The sequence below is a fragment of the Hyla sarda genome, chromosome 1 (assembly GCF_029499605.1).
Source record: "Hyla sarda isolate aHylSar1 chromosome 1, aHylSar1.hap1, whole genome shotgun sequence".
NCBI classification, from domain to species: Eukaryota; Metazoa; Chordata; class Amphibia; order Anura; family Hylidae; genus Hyla; species Hyla sarda.
This window is the reverse complement of record NC_079189.1, coordinates 157,386,911-157,408,515: the sequence shown is the minus strand read 5'-3', so window position 1 is coordinate 157,408,515 and position 21,605 is coordinate 157,386,911. Positions and strand designations below refer to the sequence as shown.

At 42.2% G+C, this 21,605-nt stretch overlaps 1 protein-coding gene across 4 annotated transcripts in view; it reads right to left on the bottom strand.

Moving 5' to 3' along the window:
- The window catches only part of LOC130360565 (uncharacterized), a 33,655-nt gene extending 12,832 nt beyond the window's left edge, over window positions 1-20,823 (bottom strand). Inside the window, exon 1 of one of the 4 annotated variants that reach the window (XM_056563098.1) lies at window positions 20,667-20,823. Coding sequence is in view for 2 of the 4 variants with exons in the window: in XM_056563111.1 (XP_056419086.1) it covers window positions 19,217-19,259 (43 nt within the window). In the remaining 2 variants the exon portion in view is untranslated. Of the gene's footprint in view, window positions 1-1,286; window positions 1,372-19,216; window positions 19,433-20,666 lie in introns of those variants that run through there. The other 3 variants (XM_056563111.1, XM_056563094.1, XM_056563101.1) reach the window with 3 other exon arrangements.
- Between the last annotated feature and the right edge of the window lie 782 nt (window positions 20,824-21,605).

Below are 21,605 nucleotides of genomic sequence, written 5' to 3'. Positions count from 1 at the left end.
GCTGAATGATTTCAACAGGCGTCCCAGTCCAGTCCCCAACCGGTTAGCAGCGGGGACCGGAATTCCCACGGGCGTATGCATACACCCCACGTCCTTAAGGACTCTGGATGCAGGGCGTATGCATACGCGTCCTGAAGAGGTTAACCCAAGTTGGTCATGGTCTACATTTTATTTTTTTTATTAAACTATTGTGCAAAAATGTTGCGTTTTATTTATTTATTTATTTTACATAGGCGCAGTTAATAAATACTGTCCATTGCATGGGCAAATGCAACAGCCTTGCAAAAATTGTGCAAAAATCACAAAATTGCACCTTTTTACAGCCAAAAAAATGACGGGTACAGCTTCATAAGTATCCCTAAACTTGTTTTATCATCCCTAGCCCCGTATGAGGGCTGGTTTATCTGTGCAACCAATTTGTAATGACATCTTTTGTTTTACCATAAAATATACGACCAAACAAATCATAGTTTTTAGGGGGAAATTGAAAGACAACACTCCCCACCCCTACTGGTGATTTGGGAAGGGAGGGAGTGGTAGTTTTACTGTAAGGTGCACATGTTATCTGTTGGTCAATACAATTAAAATTATTTTAATATGCTTTTTTTTTCCCAAAAAAAATAAAATAAATGGTTAAGTATGTTTAAAAGTTTCCTATTTTGACTCCTATAACTTTCTTAAATTCTGTATACAGGGCTGTATGAGAGCTATTTTTTTGCGCTGTGATCTGTAGTATTTATTCATTTTAAATTTGTGTATATGTGACTTTTTGATCCTTTTTATTTTTTTCTGGGATGTGAGGTGAGCAAAAATCTAAAGTGTTGAACTTATTTTTACGTTTATGCAATTCACTGAATGGGATCATTAACACTATATTTTAATATTTTGGACATTTTCTCAGTAATATGGGAAAAGAGCGATTTTTTATTGGGGTAGGCATGTGTTTATTTTTTAAATATTTATGCATTTATTTTTACAATTTTTCCAAATTTTTTTAAGTCCCCTCAGGAGACTATTTATAGCAATCACTTGATCAGCATAACACTGATCAATGATATTGGGGGTCCACTTCTATAGCTTGCAGAAGGCACACTATGGAAATAGTCCTGGAAGAGGTTAGGAGACCTCTTGCTACAATTTTGACTCATCAGGCCCACCGGCAATTGCGCTGCAGGGTGTACATGTAGGTTGTGGGGTAATTATCCAGTAAAAATTTCTGACTAAATAGTGTTGCACACAATGCTATGCTTTTATCCAATAAAAATGCTGGATACCAGACAGACCCCATTATACTCAGTGGGGTCTTTTGGGCACCATCAGTGTCTTCCATTCAGCAGATTCTGCACTGTTCTAATTTCTATTGTTTTGCTTCTGTGAAGTAGAAGAACATCAGAAAATACATGACGCAGATGAGAATCCTGCCTTACTTATACACTCATTGGAGGACATGTATCAAAGATTTTACCCCTGTTTTGTGTGTATTTTTTTTTGCGCAAAATTTTGCGCAAGTGCTTGTTTTTTCCCATTTTTTTGCGCACGTTTTGGTAGAGCATGTCCTCCAGATGTGGCTGAATCAGGGTACCTTGGAGTGACCTCTATAGTACACATGGATTTATTACCTGCGTTCTTTTCCTTTGCACCAAAAATTTTGACGCAAGTGCGTCTTTTTCCCCATAAATATAAGCCAACTTTAACTGCACGTAGCAATCCTTTCTATTTCTGAAGGAAAGTTCTACTAAGGAACCACCAGAATGTTTTTACTTTCCTATCTCAATTCCTCATTTGGTTTATATTGCTTTTTACTCCTTGGTTATTCCAAAGCACTTTTAAAATAATTTGCATATAGAATATTTGTTTACAGTTCAGTTATTCATCAGATCACTTGTATATTGGTTTTGTTATTTTATGATCCAACAATTTAATACATTTACATAGGAAATGTTTGATATCTTACTTATCATTGAACAAGTTCCGTCACATTAAAATAGCTTTGTAATCCACTTAACACTGTAGATCATTCTCCTTTTATTTTTAAAATTTACTGCTTTCCGTTATACTTTTCCCCAGCGCCCGGTAAGATGGTGGCTATCACTGATAGCCAGCCATCTTACCATTTGACCATCTGGGCATGCTGGGAGTTGTAGTTTTGCAACATCTGGAGGGCCACAGTTTGGAGACCACTGTATAATGGTCTCCAATCTGTGCTCTTCCAGATGTTCCAAAATTACAAATCTCAGCATGCCCACTCTGTCGAGGCATGCTGGGAGTTGTAGTTCTGTAACATCTGGAAGACCACAGATTGGAGACCATTATACAGTGGTCTACAAACTGTGGACCTCCAGCTGTTGCAAAACTACAACTCCCAGCATGCTGGGAGTTGTAGTTTGTCAACATCTGACCCTTCAGATATTGCCGAAATACAACTTCCAGCATGTCTGGCCATGCTGGGAATTATAGTTTTGCAACAGCTGGAGGCACACTAGTTGGGAAACATTGTTCGTTTCCTAATTCTTTTTCCCAACCCGTGTGCCACCAGCTGTGCCTCCAAACTATAACGCCCAGCATGCACTGACAGACCATTCATGCAGGGAATTGAAGTTGTGCAACAGCTGGAGGCAGACTGGTTTGGAAACACTAAGTTAAGTAAAAAACTTTCAAGTGTTTTGCAACCAGTGTGCCTTCAGCTGTTGCATAACTACAACCCTCAGCATGCACGGACTGCCAAAGGGCATGCTGGGAGTTGTAGCAGTATGCCTCCAGCTGTTGCATAACTACAAGTTCCAGCATGTCCTTCTGCTGTCACTGCATGCTGAGATTTGAAGTTTTTGCAACAGCTAAAGGCACACTGGTTGCGAAACACTGAGTCCGTTTCCGTGTTTCGCAACCAGTGTGCCTCCAGCTGTTGCAAAACTACAACTCCCAGCATGCACGGACAGCCAAAGGGCATGCTCTGAGTTGTAGTTTTGCAACAGCTGGATGTTTCCCCCCCCCCCCCCAATGTGAATGGACAGGGTACACTCACATGGGCGGAGGTTTACAGGGAGTGCTGCAAGATTGAGATGCAGCAAACTCGCTGTCAACCCCCGCCCGTGTGACTGTACCCTAAAAACACTACACTTAAATAAAATAAGTAAAAAACACTATATATACACATACCGCTACACAGCCCCCCTCCCCTCCCCAATAAATATGAACAACGTCTGGTAACGCACTGTTTCCAAAATGGAGCCTCCAGCTGTTGCAAAACAACAACTCCCAGTATTGCCGGACAGACATTGACTGTCCAGGCATGTTGGGAGTTTTGCCACAGCTGGAGGCACCCTGTTTGGGAAACACTGGCATAGAATACCCCTATGTCCACCCCTATGCAAAACCCTAATTTAGGCCTCAAATGCGCATGGCGCTCTCTCACTTCGGAGCCCTGTCGTATTTGAAGGCAACATTTTAGGGTCACATATGGGGTATCGCCGTACTCGGGAGAAATTGCCTTACAGATTTTTGGGGACTTTTTCTCCTTTTACCCATTATGAAAAGGAACAGTTGGAGTCTACACCAGTATGTTAGTGTATAAAAATAAAATTATTTACACTGACATGCAGGTATTGCCACATACTTTACATTTTCACAAGAGGTAAATGGGAAAAAATATCCCCATTTTTTGGGACACAATTTAGCCAGAGTACGGAGATACCACATATGTGGGCGCAAAGTGCTCTGCGGGCGCACAACAAGGCCCATAAGGTAGAGTGCACCATGTACATTTGAGGTGATTTGCACAGGGGGGTCACAGATGTTAAATGAAGAATAAGGACATTGGTATAATTGATGTGTTATAATTGGGTGCAAAAAGTGGTATTATTGTGAGATTAAAACTCTACATAATGAAGAAAAAAAATTCTAAAACTAATTACGAGGACACACTTACTGTTTAGGTGCAGATACACTGCAGACAAAGCTCCTACTAAATAGAGCTGCGGGGTAAATTTATGCTCTGAGGAGAATTCTAAATTTAAACGCAATTCAAGAAAGTAGCTGCACAAGAATGAAAAATTTAACGCAGCTGCGCCAAATTTAGACAACAGGCAGAGGGGGTAAAAAACTTCTATTATACACTGGAAATGATACATGTCCCCCATTGACCAAAAAAATAAAAACACGTGGAAACCAATGAAACTTTAAAGGGATTATCCAGTTAGAAAAAACTCTAACCTTTGGTCCCCTCTATACATGGGTATTACTTTTGTAATTGTTTGTCCAGTCTTCCTAAAAGGGGAAAAAAGGGAGAGCGCTTCTTGGTGTGATAAAAGAGAGATAATCAGTATACAAGTGAAATAAGACAGCAGCTCACCAGATGTGGTTGTGTAGCGTCATACACAACAATGGTAAGCACATCAAGAGGTAGTGTATCCGCAGCCCTCTGGCTAGGCAAGGTATTCAATCGGTCGGGCTTCAAGGAGAACGCCGGCTCCACGTGGCGCAGGATACAAAAGGAATGAAGATCAGATAAAATCGAGGTAATTTCCCAAGATGCAAGGCGTTTCACTGCGGGAAAGCAGCTTCAAGCAGCTGAAGCTGCTTTCCCGCAGCGAAACGCGTTGCATCTTGGGGAATAAATTACCTCGATTTTATCTGATCTCCATTCCTTTTGTATCCTCCACCACATGGAGCTGGTGTTCTCCTTGAAGCCAGACCGATTGAATTCCTACTTCCTAGACTAACTTACAGCAAGGAAGTGCAGAAAAACTCTTCTTCTGTCCACTTCATCTCCTCTGTAGCTCACTCTCTGCTCCAAGCTCATCCCATAAATTATCGACTAGCGATAAATATGGCAAACTGGCAAGCCAAGGAAGTCTAGTAAAGACATTTCTGGAAAACCCTTGCCATGTTTGGGTAAACATTCTGCTGAAAAGTACTAGTTGGAAGCCCTGCTATGAAAGGCAACACACGTACGTGGCTGTAGCATGTCCTGCACATATCGCTAAGCTGTTAGTGTCCCTTGCATCACTACTAGGGGTGACTGACTGTCATACACAATGGCATCTCAGATCATCACTTCAGTTGGGGCAGTGTGTCACTTCACAGCATTAAAGAGATCATGTGGCCTGCATACTTCTCGTCGAATCATTAAATACAGTTCCAGTCCATAAAAGTCCAGGTTTTTCTTTGAAAAAAAACCTTGAAATGAAGGCATAAGTTTCTAGCTCTCAATGGTAGGACTCAAAATTGACATTGTGTCACTAAATTTCCTTCAGCTAAGTGCCTGAAAATGGTTCTGGCAGACACAGGGGTGTGAATGAAGGTGCCACCTGTGTCAATGGTGGAAAAGGAAATTATGTGAGCTGCTGGTGCAAGTTGACAGATCATACGATCCTCTGTGCTGGTGGTCTGTATGGAGCCAGTTCACTGTGTGTGCGCTTGCCCTCACATAACCACTGCTCCCAACAGAAGAGCACCAACAACACTGATCAGCTCTAAGCCATGGCAAAATATTGAACAGTGTTTGCAATTAAAAGAATGCATATAATAGTCCCCTATGGGGACAAAAAATAAAATAAAATGTGTAGTGTGAATAATCCGAATTAACCCCTTAAGGACCAAGAACATTTCACCTTAAGGACCAGAGCATTGCACATCTGACCACTGTCATTTTAACCCCTTAAGGACTTAGCCCTTTATCACCTTAAAGACTCGGACGTTTTTTGCAATTCTGACCACTGTCACTTTAAAACATTAATAACTCTGGGATGCTTTTACTTATTCTGATTCAGAGATTGTTTTTTCGTGACATATTCTACTTTAACATAGTGGTAAATTTTTGTGGTAATTTGCATCCTTTCTTGGTGAAAAATCCCAAAATTTGATGTAAAAATTGAAAATTTAGCATTTTTCTAACTTTGAAGCTCTCTGCTTGTAAGGAAAATGGATATTCAAAATACATTTTTTTTGTTCACATATACAATATGTCTACTTTATGTTGGCATCATAAAATTGACATGTTTTTACTTTTGGAAGACACCAGAGGGCTTCAAAGTTCAGCAGCAATTTTCCAATTTTTCACAAAATTTTCAAACTCGATATTTTTCAGGGACCAGTTCAGTTTTGAAGTGGATTTGAAGGGTCTTCATCTTAGAAATACCCCATAAATGACCCCATTATAAAAACTACACCCCCAAAAGTATTCAAAATGACATTCAGTCAGTGTTGTAACCCTTTAGGTGTTTCACAGGAATAGCAGCAAAATGAAGGAGAAAATTCAAAATCTTCATTTTATTTTTATTTTTTTACACTCGCATGTTCTTGTAGACCCAATTTTTGAATTTTTGCAAGTGGTAAAAGGAGAACATTTTTACTTGTATTTGTAGCCCAATTTCTCTCGAGTAAGCACATACCTCATGTCTATGTAAAGTGTTCGGCGGGCGCAGTAGAGGGCTCAGAAGGGAAGGAGCGACAAGGGAATTTTGGAGAGAACATTTTTCTGAAATTGTTTTTGGGGGGCATGTCACCTTTAGGAAGCCTAAGGCATACCATTTTGCAAACTAGACCCCTTGAGGAACGTAACAAGGAATTAAGTGAGCCTTAATACCCACAGGTGTTTCAAGACTTTTGCAAATGTAAAAAAAAAAAAAAAAAAAAAAAAAAAAAAAAAAAAAAAAAATTTACCTAAAATGCTTGTTTTCCCAAAAATTTTACATTTTTAAAAAGGGTAATAGCAGAAAATACCCCATATGGGGTTGAAAAGTGCTCTGCTGGTGCACTACAGGTCTCAGAAGAGGAGTAGTCACATTTGGCTTTTTGGAAGAAAATTTTGCTCTGGGGGGCATGCCGCATTTAGGAAGCCCCTATGGTGCCAGGACAGCAAAAAAAAAAAAAAAAAAAAACACATGGCATACCATTTTGGAAACTAGACCCCTTGGGGAACGTAACAAGCAGTAAAGTGAACCTTAACCCCTTAAGGACCCGGGCTTTTTCCGTTTTTTTCATTTTCAATTTTTCCTCCTTAACTTTAAAAATCATAACTCTTCAAAATTTTCACCTAAAATTCTATATGATTGCTTATTTTTTGCGTCACTAATTCTACTTTGTATTGACAGTCATTTTACCCAAAAATCTACGGTGAAACAGGAAAAAAAATATAAAATCAATGTGCAAGAAAATTGATGAAAAAAAACACTATTTTGCAAGTTTTGGGGCTTCCGTTTTTACGTAGTACATTTTTCGGCAAAAATGACACCTTATCTTTATTCTGTACGTCCATACGATTAAAATGATACCCTACTTACGTAGGTTTGATTTTGTATCACTTCAGAAAAAAAATCATGAATACATGCAGGAAAATGTATACGTTTAAAATGGTCATATTCTGACCCCTATAACTTTATTTTTCTGTGTTCAGGGCGCTATGAGGGCTCATTTTTTGCACCGTGATCTGAAGTTTTTAGCGGTATCATTTTTGTTCTGATCAGACTTTTTGATCACTTGTTATTCACTTTTTTTGTTGTATAAAAAAAGTGATCAAAAATGCTCTATTTTGGACTTTGGAATTTTTTTGCACGTACGCCATTGAACGTGCCGTTTAAAAAGCGGTTTATTTTTATAATTCGGACATTTCCGCACGCGGCGATACCACATGTTTATTTTTATTTACACTTTTGTTTATTCTTGGAAATGCCGGGTGATTCAAACTTTTATTAGGGGAAGGGATAATTGAAAGGGTTAATGACTTTTTTTTTTTTTTTTTTTTTTTTTACACTTTTCTTATGCAATATTATAGCTCCTATAGGGGGCTATAACATTGCATTAACTGATCTTTTACACTGATTGATCCATTCCTATGGAGATGCATCAGTCAGTGTTTTCGGCGATTGAATGCTCAAGCCTGGATCTCAGGCTTGAAGCATTCATTTGGCGATCGGACAGCGCAGGAGAAGGTAAGAAGACCTCCTCCTGTGCTACAGCTGTTCAGGATGCTGTGATTATACCGCGGTGATCCAGAACAGCTCCCTGAGCTAGCCGGGCTCTTTTACTTTAGTTTTTAGCCGCGCGGCTAAAGGGTTAATAGCGCGCGGCACCGCGATCAGTGCCGCGCGCTATTAGAGGCGGGTCACGGCTTCACTATAATGCCGAGCCCGCCGCGATATGATGCAGGGTCACCGTGTGACCCCGCGTTATATCGCAGGACCGGGACCCAGGACGTACCCATACGTCCTGGGTCCTTAAGGGGTTAATACCCCACAGGGGTTTCACGACTTTTGCATATGTAAAAAAAAAAAAATAATAAAAAAAAAAAAAGGTTTTACCTAAAATGCTTGGTTTCCCCAAAAATTTACATTTGTACAAAGGGTTAAAGCAGAAAATACCCCCAAAATTTGAAGCCCAAATTTCTCCCGATTCAGAAAACACCCCATATGGGGGTGAAAAGTGCTCTGCTGGCGCACTACAGGTCTCAGAAGAGGACTAGTCACATTTGTTTTTTTGGAAGCAAATTTAGCTGTGGGGGCATGCCACATTTAGGAAGCCCCTATGGTGCCAGAACAGCAAAAAAAAAAAAAAAAAAAAAAAAAAATCAAAAAAAAAAATCACATGGCATACCATTTTGGAATCTAGACCCCTCCGGGAACGTAACAGTGTTACAGTGAGTACTTACACCTTACAGGTTTTTTTGAACAGTGGGCTGTAAAAGTGAAACATTTGATTTTTTTGCACTATATTGATAGTGTTACCCCAAATGTTTCATTTTCACATTGGGTAATAGGGCAAAAGGCCCCCAAAATTTGTAGAACAAGTTTGTCTGAGAAAAAAAAATACCCCATATGTGGACACACTGCAATGCTCAGAATAGAAGGAGTGAAAATTTTGTTGAAATTGAAGTCGGGGGTCATGTGCATTTATAAAGCCCCCAACGGCAAAAAAAAAAAAAAAAAACACACATGTGACACCATTTTAGAAACTACACCCCTCAATGAACGTAACAAGGGGTACAGTGGGAAATAACACCTCACAGGTTTTTTGAAAAGTGGGCCATAAATTGAAAAATTAGATTTTTTTTACAGTAAAATGCTGATAATGCCACATTATCAGCATAATGCAAACATCTCCGAATGGCCTCGAACCGGGGACGTGTTATGGCCATACTGTAGAGGGGTGTCTGGTAAAGGATGTCCCCACTCCAATATTGCCTGACACTGGGTTTTTTAACTAGACCCATATGCAGCACGAGACCCCAAAAGGTCCTCATTTCAGCTGCATCGACTGGAGTCCAGCCGCCGGGTCTAGCTAAAAATGAGCCCGGGTTAGCGCCGCCTTGGTGGCTCATCATCAGAGCTAGATGATGCGGAGGACGAGGAAATAAGGAAGGTGGGGGTCTTCCTCGTCCTCTGAGACGCTTTCAGAGTCTGAGGCAATTATGGCATATGCCTCCTCCGCCGAAAACGCTCTGCGGGCCATTTCCCTACTCTAATGGGGATACGTGTGTGTGTGTGTGTGTGTGAAACTTTATTTGTGTATGTGCTGTGTGTGGTGTGGTGCGAGACTACCTCCCTAACCCGCCCTAACCTAACTAAACTAAAACTAACCCGCCCTAACAGGAAAAAAAATATAAAAATAAAAGGGGCTTCTTGTGCAAAAAAGCCCTGCGCCCAAAAAAAAAAAAAAAGTGTTTATCTAATTAGTGGTGTGCGCACTGATTAGCGCTTGTGGCGGCAGGGGGCGCAGAAGTCAGTGGGGGGTCCGGCCACTGAGCCCAGAACAGTGGCTCGGTTTGTACACAGACCCCCCCCCCCAAAAAAAAAACTGAATAAAAAAAAACGCTTTACCCCCCAAAAAATGCACCCACCTGAACCCCAAAAAACACGCTGATCAGTGTTAAATCACTGACAGCGGTGGGACAGGCTGCACACACAGGTACGGTCCGTCCACACAGTACAGCCTGCTACTGGTGGCACGGACCGCCTATGGGTGCAAAAAAAAAAAAAAAAAAGTAAAATTACCCCCCTGGGCGATATGCCGCAAAGCCTGCTGAACGATTTCAGCAGGCATCGGGCACCTGCTCCGCTCCAGCTGGCTGCGGGGGGGGGGGGGGCCGGGAAAACGGATGACGTACTCATATGTCATGAGTCCTTAAGGACTCTGAAAAGGAGACGTATGAGTACGTCCTCAGTCCTTAAGGGGTTAAGCATTAGTAACTCTGGGATGCTTTTACTTTTCATTCGGATTCCGAGATTGTTTTTCGTGACATATTCTACTTTATGTTAGTGGTAAATTTTCGCATAATTTCTTGGGGAAATGTTTTATTTTTTTTATTTTGCATTTTTTAAACTTTGAAGCTCTCTGCTTGTAAGGAAAATAGAGGGAACTGTGGTCTGCATTGCAGCAGAAAATGCCGGTGCGTTCAGGCGCTCTCCTCGCAAGTGTAGATCAATCCAAGGTTGAATACAAATCAAATCCAAAATTTGAAATGATATATAGGCAAAAGGATTTTATTTAACATAAAAGAATAAAATGGGGATAGTGAAAAAGGCCGTAACATGGGGGATGGGACAACACGTTTCGAAGGGCGTGATCCCTTCTTCGTCAAGTCCAATGGTTATGCAGATGGAGATGTCGTCATTTATACTTATTACGATTTATGTTTTGCAGATTGACAGGAGATAGACTTCAAATCCTCGCCACTCCCTCTTCATGCACCGTCCTTTCAGTTCCTGCTCTTTTCACAGCGCTTGTTTTATTGAGGCAAGCGCTGTGAAAAGAGCGGGAACTGAAAGGACGGTGCATGGAAGAGAGAGTGGCGAAGATTTGAAGTCCATCTCCTGTCAATCTGCAAAACATAAATCGTAATAAGTATAAATGACGACATCTCCATCTGCATTATCATTGGACCTGACGAAGAAGGGATCACGCCCTTCGAAACGCGTTGTCCCATCCCCCATGTTACGGCCTTTTTCACTATCCCCATTTTATTCTTTTATGTTAAATAAAATCCTTTTGCCTATATATCATTTCCCATTTTGGATTTGATTTGTATCCAACCTTGGATTGATCTACACTTGCGAGGAGAGCGCCTGAACGCATCGGCATTTTCTGCTGCAATGCAGACCACAGTTCCCTCTATTTCCAAGACCGCCTAGGATCATCCTAAGACGGAGAAGGTGACGTGGCAGCACTCCTAGACTTTCTATTCACTACGCTATATGGTGTTGTACCAGTAGTGCAACACCCAAAGGTGAGCAGAACTGCTTCTCTTCTCATTTACTCTCAGTTATTAGGAGTAACGGCACATTGCTGCGCTTTTTTTCTGTTCCCTTTTTTTTTTCTATAGTTTGTAAGGAAAAATAGATATTCCAAATAAATTATAGATTGATTCACATATACAATATGTCTACTTTATGTTGGCATCATAAAGTTGACATGTTTTTACTATTGGAAGACATCAGAGGGCTTCAAAGTTAAGCAGCAATTTTCTAATTTTTCACAACATTTTCAAATTCAGAATTTTTCAGGGACCAGTTCAGTTTTGAAGTGGATTTGAAGGGCCTTCATATTAGAAATACCCCATAAATGACCCCAATATAGAAACTTCACCCATGAAAAAAAAAATATTCAAAATGACATTAAAAAAAGTTTAACCCTTTAGGTCTTTTACAGGAATAGCAGCAAAGTGAAGGAGAAAATTAAAAATCTTAATTTTTTTACACTCGCATGTTCTTGTAGACCCAGTTTTAGAATTTTTACAAGGAGGAATAGGAGAAAGAGCCCCCCAAAATTTGCAACCCAATTTCTCTCGAGTAAGGAAATACCTCATATGTGTATGTCAAGTGTTCTGTGGGTGCACTAGAGGGCTCAGAAGGGAAGGAGCGACAATGGGATTTTGAAGAGTGAATTTTGCTGAAATGTTTTTTTTTTTGGGGGGGGGCATGTCACATTTAGGAAGCCCCTATTGTGCCAGAACAGCAAAAAATAAAACATAAAACCCACATGGCATACTATTTTGGAAACTGCACCCCTCAAGGAATGTAACAAAGGGTCTCAGGACCCCCCTGTGCATTGGCATGGGATGCCTGCTGATAGATATAAGCAGTCATCTCGGTCTGATCACCGCCAGGCGAGTGGTGGGGATGGAAGTTCCCACGTGCGTACAGGTACGCCCTTGGTCCTTAAAGGGGTTATCCACCATAAAGTGATTTTAGTACGTACCTGGCAGACCGTAATGGACATGCTTAGGAAGGATCTGTGTTTGTCTTGGGGATAAATGGCTATGTTGTGAGATTACCATAACAATGTGGCTAGCTATTTGAGAACTAGTATTTCCTGTTTCAGTTTTCTTTTTTTGACTACAAATCCCACAATTCCATCTTCCTCCCTCCCACATATCAGCCACCCCACCCATTGAAACATAAATGAGCTGCATCCATTCAAATCAGCGTGGTTTTCAATCAGGGTGCCTACAGCTGTTGCAGATTGATCTCTCTCTCCCACCAAGCGATCTTTCCACCCATTGAAGCAGACAGGCTCCCTGTCATCCGCTGACTAGTGAGTCAGGTCTTGGCGGCATTGCAAGCTGGGAAAAATCTGAGACAACAGTAATTTTGTATGCTGTCAAAAATAAATATTGGAGTGAAAAATCACAGAAGAATTGTAAGAAAACTGTCACACACAGGTACAGACACTATATTATGAACTACACTAACTTTACAACCCTTGTAGCATAGTCAAAAATAAATAAATCCTGGAATACCCCTTTAAGTACCAGGAGATCAAGGCGTACCTGCACACCCGTGGTCCTTAAGGGGTTAAACTCTAAATCACCCCCATTTTTTTTTTTTTTTTTTTTTATTAAATTATCTACAGTCCCATATCCAAAAAAATAAATAAAATAAAAAAGTGTTATGGGGGTCAGAAGAGGTTAATTTTAAGCATATGCATTTTCCTACAAAAGTTATAGGGGGGGGAGAGATTATTTCTGTTTATATCACCAGATTGCTTCTTTCATTTTTAAAAAGGCTTCTGGAAAAACGAAAGACGCAACCCAATTGGTTCCTCTACAGGTTTTGATAAATCTCTCATAATAGTAAGAAAACAAAACCTATAGAAATTGGTTATTGTAATCGCATTGACCTACAGAATAAAGATAAGATGTCATTTTAACTGTAAAGTACACTGGGTAGAAAGAAAAAGTTATTTAAAAAAATGTAAAAACACAACATGTTTTTGGACCTTGTTGTAGATTTTTTGGGAAAATGAATGATGTCATTACAAAGTACAACTGGTTCAGCATAAAAAGAGCCCCATATGGCCCTGTAGGTGGAAAATTGAAAGACATATGGCTACTAAAAGGCGAGGCTAAATTAAAACTTGCAAGATGGGAAGGAATGTTTCAATTCACAGTGCCTGTTTATTGTGTCCACAGAATTCTGGTAAATGACCAAATGTGCTTCATTTGGCCCCTGTGCAGATGGTATACATTGGAGTTTGCTGTAAAGAATAACCAAGAGCTGGCCTATTCCACAGAGCAGTATACAGTAAATAAGTATATAATGCAGATGCCATAGGTATACATCTAAGGAAAACTTGGAGGGATAAAAAGAGAAGCACCTTACTGGTATATACAGAATTGTTAATAAGGTTGTGCCTCACTGGAATTAATAATGCTATACTGTAAATTATGACAAAAGTTATAAACAAAGTTTAAAAGCAATCCCGGGAAAAAGATTTATTAGACATCAAGGAGCACAGAGAAGGGTTGTATGACAACGCCTGACTAAAGCCAATAAAACAGAACTGTGAATAGACAGGATGCCCAATACGAAATATCTGCCTGGAGAAATTCCAGGCCGACTCGTGTGCAGCAGGTGCTGTCATTATCATCCTCTAAAAAGAATCACTGACAGAATGATATATACACACACAGTGGTCCCTCAACTTACAATATTCATTGGTTCCAGGATGACCAATGTATGTTGAAACCATTGAATGTTGAGACCATAACTCTATGGAAACCTGATAATTGGTTCTGAAGCCACCAAAATGTCATCCAAAAATAGGAGAAAGTCAGGAATAAACAAAATGAAGTAGATTAAATATAGATAAAGCAAGTCCTTCCATATAAAAGAAAGATCTGCTGGGAGCTGTAAATCACTGTCTATGTAGAGGACAGGAGCTTCTTCAGGGTCCTGTACAGTACACGCAAGGTCCAAAAAAAAGCTGCCCTCACCTGGTGTCCAAAAGGAGCAGCTAACTGTGGCATAAGCATGGTCGGTTTTAGGCTTAGCGTGGCCCTAGGCAAAATCACATGTGGGGCCCCAAAAGTCGTAATAGTGCACTAACCAGATATGCACATTTTTGGTCACTTCAAATACCATAAAAAAATATCTAAAAAGCTATTGAAAAGTCTCATCAAAACAAAAATGGTACCGATAACTACAAATCACAGCGCAAAACATGACCCTCACACATCCCCATATACAGAAAAATAAAAGAGTTATAGGGATCAGAATAGTACAATTTTATATTTTTGTATAGTTCCCCCACATTAGGTTCAGTATACAGTAGTCCCCCCCACATTAGGTGCAGTATACAGTAGTCCCCCCCCCACATTAGGTGCAGTATACAGTAGTCCCCCCCCCCCCCACATTAGGTGCAGTATACAGTAGTTCCCCCCACATTAGGTGCAGTATACAGTAGTTCCCCACCCCCCCTTGCAATAGGTGCAGTATACAGTAGTTCCCCCCCCACATTAGGTGCAGTATACAGTAGTTCCCCCCCCCCCACATTAGGTGCAGTATACAGTAGTCCCCCCCCCCACATTAGGTGCAGTATACAGTAGTCCCCCCCCCCCCACATTAGGTGCAGTATACAGTAGTTCCCCCCCCCCCCACATTAGGTGCGGTATACAGTAGTTCCCCCCCCCCCACATTAGGTGCGGTATACAGTAGTGCCCCCCCCACATTAGGTGCGGTATACAGTAGTTCCCCCCCCCACATTAGGTGCGGTATACAGTAGTTCCCCACATTAGGTGCGGTATACAGTAGTTCCCCACATTAAGTGCGGTATACAGTAGTTCCCCACATTAAGTGCGGTATACAGTAGTTCCCCACATTAAGTGCGGTATACAGTAGTTCCCCACATTAAGTGCGGTATACAGTAGTTCCCCACATTAAGTGCGGTATACAGTAGTTCCCCACATTAAAAGCAGTATACAGTAGTTCCCCACATTAGGTGCAGTATACATTAGTTCCCCACATTAAGTGCAGTATAATTCCCCACAGACATACAGCCTTCAGCCATATACAGTGTATGGCTGGAGGCTGTATGCCTGTTTACTGCCCCACTTGAGTATTCCGACCACCACTCCGGGGTAACGATCTACTGCTATGGCCTATGGGCGATAGCAATAGATCCCGGGAGCGGCGGTCGGAACACTGAAGATGACCGCAGGTCACTTACCATACCTGCGCGTCCTCCTCAGTGCTCCGCTGTACTGTTGCTATGGGCGCACGTACGGGACGTCAGTGACGTCTCTGCGTGCGCTTCCTCCCAGCGGCCCCTGCGTTGTTAAAGTTAACGCGGTGCCACTGTCAGGTAAACGGGGCAGCCTTGTGTACTGAAAAGATTTTTCAGGACATAGGGAAATCCCGAATGTGACGGGGGCCCCCTGCGGGCATGGGGCCGGGAGCTGGTCACTGTTTTAAAGTGACCGCGGCCAGGCTGCTAATATTTAACAAGAAGTCAACACTGCGACCACTTTAAAAAAGTTGTGCCCCCCCCCCTACTGAGCAGCCGGGCAGGGGGCCCCTGGGGGATGGGGGCCCTAGGCAATTGCCTGGTTTGCCCCGCCATAACGCCAGCCCTGGGCATAGGTTAAAGAGGTTGTGCGCTGCCCTGCAGTTCGGAGCTCTGCTCAGAGCGTCCGGAAGTTCATTACTCCAAATGCTGTGTGCGGGCTTCCGTGTTCGCAGCCGCCGGGCGTGACGCCACGCCCGGCCCCTCGCGACGTCTCGCCCGGCCCCTCGCGACGTCTCGCCCGCCCCTTCGTGACGTCTTGCCCACCCCCTCAATGAAAGTCTATGGGAAGGGGGCGCGACCGCTGTCACGCCCCTTCCCATAGACTTTGGTAGAGGGGGCGGGCGAGACGTCACAAAGGGGCCGGGCATGACGTCCCGCTCGGCGGCCGCGAACACGGAAGCCCGCACACAGCGTTCGGAGTAATGAACTTCCGGACGCTGTGAGCAGAGCTCCGAACTGCAGGGCAGCGCACAACCCCTTTAAGAGTAGTACAGAACATATAATACATCCCTGTACTGTAGGGGGCGCTACCAGACAGTGAGTAATACAGGGGTTTTACCAGTAAAATGGCCATTCTGCTTGGTCAGTCCTTACAGCTATTGGACACGTTTCACAGATCTGGACTGTCCGTAGCATTGTATGTTGAGTCTGGTTTCAGGTTGCAATGGTCCAGAAAAGACCATTGTATGCTGAAGGTATTGTATGTTGATGCCATTGTAAGTTGAGGGATCACTGTATATCTTTTTTTAAAATAAATAAATAAAAAAAGAAATAAGTAAAACAGTAAAAATATAAAGCCCCAACCAAAACGAACAACGACAAGAAGCACATCCTACAAGGCAAGGTAAACATAATGTAATAAATGTAACAACATTAATAGGCTCCATAGCATGAAAAAAAAACATATCCTGGTACAGACGTTCAAGATAGCTGTATAATTAAACCACAGAGCAATCCACGAATGCTGCCCAAAAACAAGTAAGGTTTCAGGATAGGAACCACAATATTTGCCATGTATAAAACCCTTAGCAAGGTGTGCGCAGACACCAAATCAGTGCAGTGATCGTGCAGAAAAGTGCCATTTCCAGTGACCAAAATAATTAGCATGTTTATTACTGCGGCAGAGTCCGGATTTTGAATTTACAATGTGGAAATTCTGCAGTGTGCACAGTGCAGCAAAATCCCATTAAAAACAAAGGGAGGCTGCTGCACTGAAATCACCACCCAAAATGTCACCAGGTAGAAGTTCTGTAGCGTGCAAGAGCTCTAAATTATTTCTGCATTTTGAAACTGATATGATATCATTGCCACTTAAAGCATTAGGCTAGGTTCACACTGCATAATCTCGGGGCAGAAAATTTCCGCTAGGACCACGCGGACACTGCAGTCTCCAATAGACTGCAATGTGTTCCACGAGTATTTCCGCCTGAGGAATGAGCAACGCCATTCTTCAGGTGGAAATTTTCAAGCAGATTTTCCGTTCATAAATTCAGAAGTGTGAATTTGTGAAAGAAAACCCATTCACCATCTTATACATTTTAGTAAGTAGAATTTCTGCCTGCAATTTCAAAGCGGAATTGCAGGCGGAAATTCCGTAGTGTGAACCTAGCCTTACTGTAAGTAAAACAAACACCTTGACGTGTCAATAGTTTTGACAGCCAAGCTTTACATATAGCCAGCTGCCATGCGCCTCAGCCCCTGCCTTGGTTCCTAATCCATCATTTTGCAGGGGTAGGGTCTCCACAGACTTTAAGGCCATGTTCACATGGTGAAGTGTGCAGAATGTCCACATGGAAAACTTGCAAACATTCCGCACATTTGAATAATGAACAGCTCAGAAATGCAATTCTATGCAAAATCTGCAAAAACACAGTCTATTCTTTTTGAGGTCGGTGGAATCATGATTTTGTGAAATCGGAAATTCCACCGTGTGCACAGTGCAGCAGAATCTCATTGGACTCTGCTGCAGCGGAATGTCTGTGTAGAACACACCCTAAGGAAGCCCGTCTCCTGCATTACCTAATTGTATCTAGCTATCAGTGGGGGAGTTTTCAGAACCAATACCCCTAACTGACCAAACCTTTTTCTATGTCAGCGAGATATGGCAAAAGTTTTTATTAATATATATATATATATATATATATATATATATATATATATATATATATATATATATATATATATATATATATATTTTTTTTTTTTTTTTTTTTTTTTTTTTTTGTTACAACAGTAATGTTTTTAAGCAGTTGAACTGTTTGCAGTCTTTAAAATTTCACTAATCATCTGTAGTAAAATTCAATTAAAGAATAAAGTAGATTTTCACTTCCTCAGTGGCCACATTCCCCTCAATCCCAGGCAGGGTTAAAGGAGTAGTCCAGTGGTGAACAACAAGTTTGAGATCGTGGGGGGTCCGACCGCTGGGGCCCCCTGCGATCTCCTGTACGGAGCCTTAGGATAGGGGATAAGTTTTTCACCACTGGACTACCCCTTTAAAGTATCCTGAGTACAGTCACCACTGAGATCTACTCCTAGCTACCACTACTCCTGTACTTACTCCTTAAAAAGCGTAAATTGTAGCTTCTGGGCCCCGATGCAAAATCTGCAACAGGGCCCCATGTGCCAGTTATAACACTGGTCTTTTATGAGGCGGATGTACTTTGGGGCCCCCTTAGTCACCAGGGCCGTGGTGCGACAGCTACCTCTGCACTCCCTATAGCTTCAATCCTGCCTGTCTGTACTCTGGAATGTCAACCAAGCTTGGACTGAGGTGGGTACGGTCATTTGGGGAGATTTAGCAAAACCTGTGCAAAGGAAAAGTTGTCCAGTTGCCCATAGCAACCAATCAACTTGCTTTCATTTTTAGCAAGGCCTCTGCAAAATGAAATACTTGTGAGAAAAAAGACCAATGGATCCAGGCGCTGCTGGACTGTGATTGGTTGTTTTCCGTTCAGAGACGTCTGCTTGGCAACGCGTCCGTGGATACTCCTGTCACTGCTATGTCGGTGCGTGCTGCGAGTGGAGCGCCTTACAATAGACCGATGCCATTGTTTATGTTTATTTTCAGCCACATGGCTATGTTGTTTACCTCGTCAGAGCTCCCGCATGTGTTTGTCACATTGCCGATTCCACCCATGTTATATCACTTAGTACTGTTTATATTGATGTTATATTATTATCATAATCGAACGCACACCTGTATGTTTTAGACAATAATTATTTTCTGCTGTTTCTACATGTAAATTACGTTTTTTGTAAGTGGACTGGATGTGACATCACATTCAGCCCACCCCTTCCTGACCTGTACCTTGCCATTATATAAAGGGTGCTTGTTGTAGCAGCACCTAGATCATCTGAGGAAGGGGAATTTACCCCGAAACGCGTCATGATCCTTTTGTTGTTTTGTGTTCAATAAAATTGCTTGATTAAGAACACTTACCTGCATCCTGTGTATACCTGGATAGAGCAGCGCCTGGATCCATTGGTCTTTTTTCTCACAAGTATTCCAGTTTCTACAGGGCGTTGACACGCTCCTGTGACCATCAGGCTCGGCAGCTCATCCAACTCTATCTGGTACCCCAATCAAGGGGTGATATGCGCAATTCTTCTACTTTAAGGTGAGCGGCCACCCTGACTTAAGTCCTGGGTGTACATTCAGCATACTTTTTGGTTCCCTCACCTGCCAAGGGTAATACACGAGGTGCTGCCTCCCGGTTGTCTTTTTTGTCTTTATTTCTTCTGCAAAATGAAAGAAGGGATCTGATTGGTTGCTATGGGCAACTTTTCCTTTGCACAGGTTTTGATAAATCTCCCCCATTGTGACTGCAAGCTACTGAATCTTCAAAACCAAAGGCTTTCTGTCCAGGCATGCAAGAGGTTGTAGTTTTCAACAGCTGGAGGCACCCTGGTTGGAAACCACTGGTGTAATAACTTAGCTGCCTTGTCCGCTATGGACTGCAGCATCTAAATGGCCCAACTGAGATATCTCCAGTGCTGGTTGTTGCAGTACAGTGTTCGCTGTACAGTGGACACACCAAGTATGGCGCAGGCTCAGCTCCTGAGCACACACAATAGACCCCCTTACACCTCTCACCAGAAGTTTACAAAGAAATCAAGTTTTTATGCACAGGGTTGTGATTTCTGGGCTCACGGAACATGGCAGGTTTCTCTATAACAATATGGCACAAAAACACCATTAAAAACCACTTGAGAAGTTAGAGGTGTGATAGAGAGTCCCATCACAGTACACACCCGCACTGAACAGCCACACTTCTCTGCAGAAAAGTCAGAAGACCACCCAGCTTTCCAGCCCACAGCTGTCCTGTGTGGTAATAATGGCTGCAGGTTTGCTATTATAGCCCCACTATAACATATTAGAACATTTACCAAGAAATGTTCAAACATTTGAGATTTTTTTTTTTTTACTAAAACCCCACACCATAGAAGCCATTGATACATTCCTCCCCTTAGTGCACTAATCCATTTCCCTGACTGTGTGACATTGTAGGTAATTTAGCTCAATTTCTCATATAAAGGGGTCTCCATGGATATACGTCTCCATTACTACAAAGACTGGATACAGTATCTAAAGCAGTGTTTCCCAACCAGGGTGCCTCCAGCTGTTACTAAAACTCCCAGCATGCCCGTGCAGACAAAGGCTGTCCGGGCATGCTGGGAGTTGTAGTTTTGCAACAGTTGGAGGCACTCTGGTCTACCGAGGTGTTCCCCAGCAGGAAGTAGCGAGACGACAGGTGTGACCGAGAATATATATCTCTCCGCAGGAGAGATGGAGGCGGCCGCCCGGGAGAGGATCACACTGTCGCCCACTATCCACACTACAACGTCTCCCGTGAAACCAAATTCACACCCGACATCCAGGTCCCACTTACCGCGTCCTGTGGTGCAGCTTCACCAGCATCAAAGAACGTCCTCTAAGAATAATAGCCACATACAATTACCACAAGCCTCCCTCAGGCTGTTAAACAATTGTTAGGAAACACCCCCCGCACAGGTATATGGAACCTCCCCCGCCCGCGCCTGCATCCTACAGGAGGGCACCTCCCACTCTGTGTACAGGTGTGCACCCGTCTGGGCCCGGAGTGTGTCATGAGGAGAGGTTAGAAGGGACATGGGCTTCATGAAGAGAGCGGGCTCATAAAAGGACACACACCAGGAAGATTTGTCAATGCAACTGCACATATTTACTGCCATTATTGGCTGATCATATTCTTATGGAAAGTATAGAATTTTTTTTTTCTGCACTTCATTTTCTTTCAGGTGCTTCTACAGGAATAACACATTCTGTAGCACAGATTTATGGGGTTCCTCCACTTGGATTAGGTTGGGTTCATAGAGCTTTTCCAAAACCTGGATAGGGAAGAGTGCCCATAGTTACCAATCAGATTGTTTATATTTGGTTTTTTTTAACCCCTTAAAACAGTTCCCACCCAAAAATATTTTTTATGTTACCCAGTACCTAATCCTGGCTGTGTACATCAAATTTGTATGCCTCTATCAGCTCTATTTATTATAAAAATACCGTACATCTTTCCTTTAGTAAGGCTTCTATATCACTATGAGTATTCATCCGTTATTAAACATCCATTTTCTGTGTAAAAACTGATGTATAATAACGGATGAAATAACGGGTGGTAACGGATGAATAACGTTCTTTTAAATAACGGGCATATTCATCCGTTAAGACCCGTTATAACATCCCTCCTGTATGGCCATTTTAACACCTCTGCCTACAGACACCTACAGCCGGGACTACTACTACTTTCATCATGGAACAGACTTGTTTCTATGATGGGACTAATAGTTCCCCA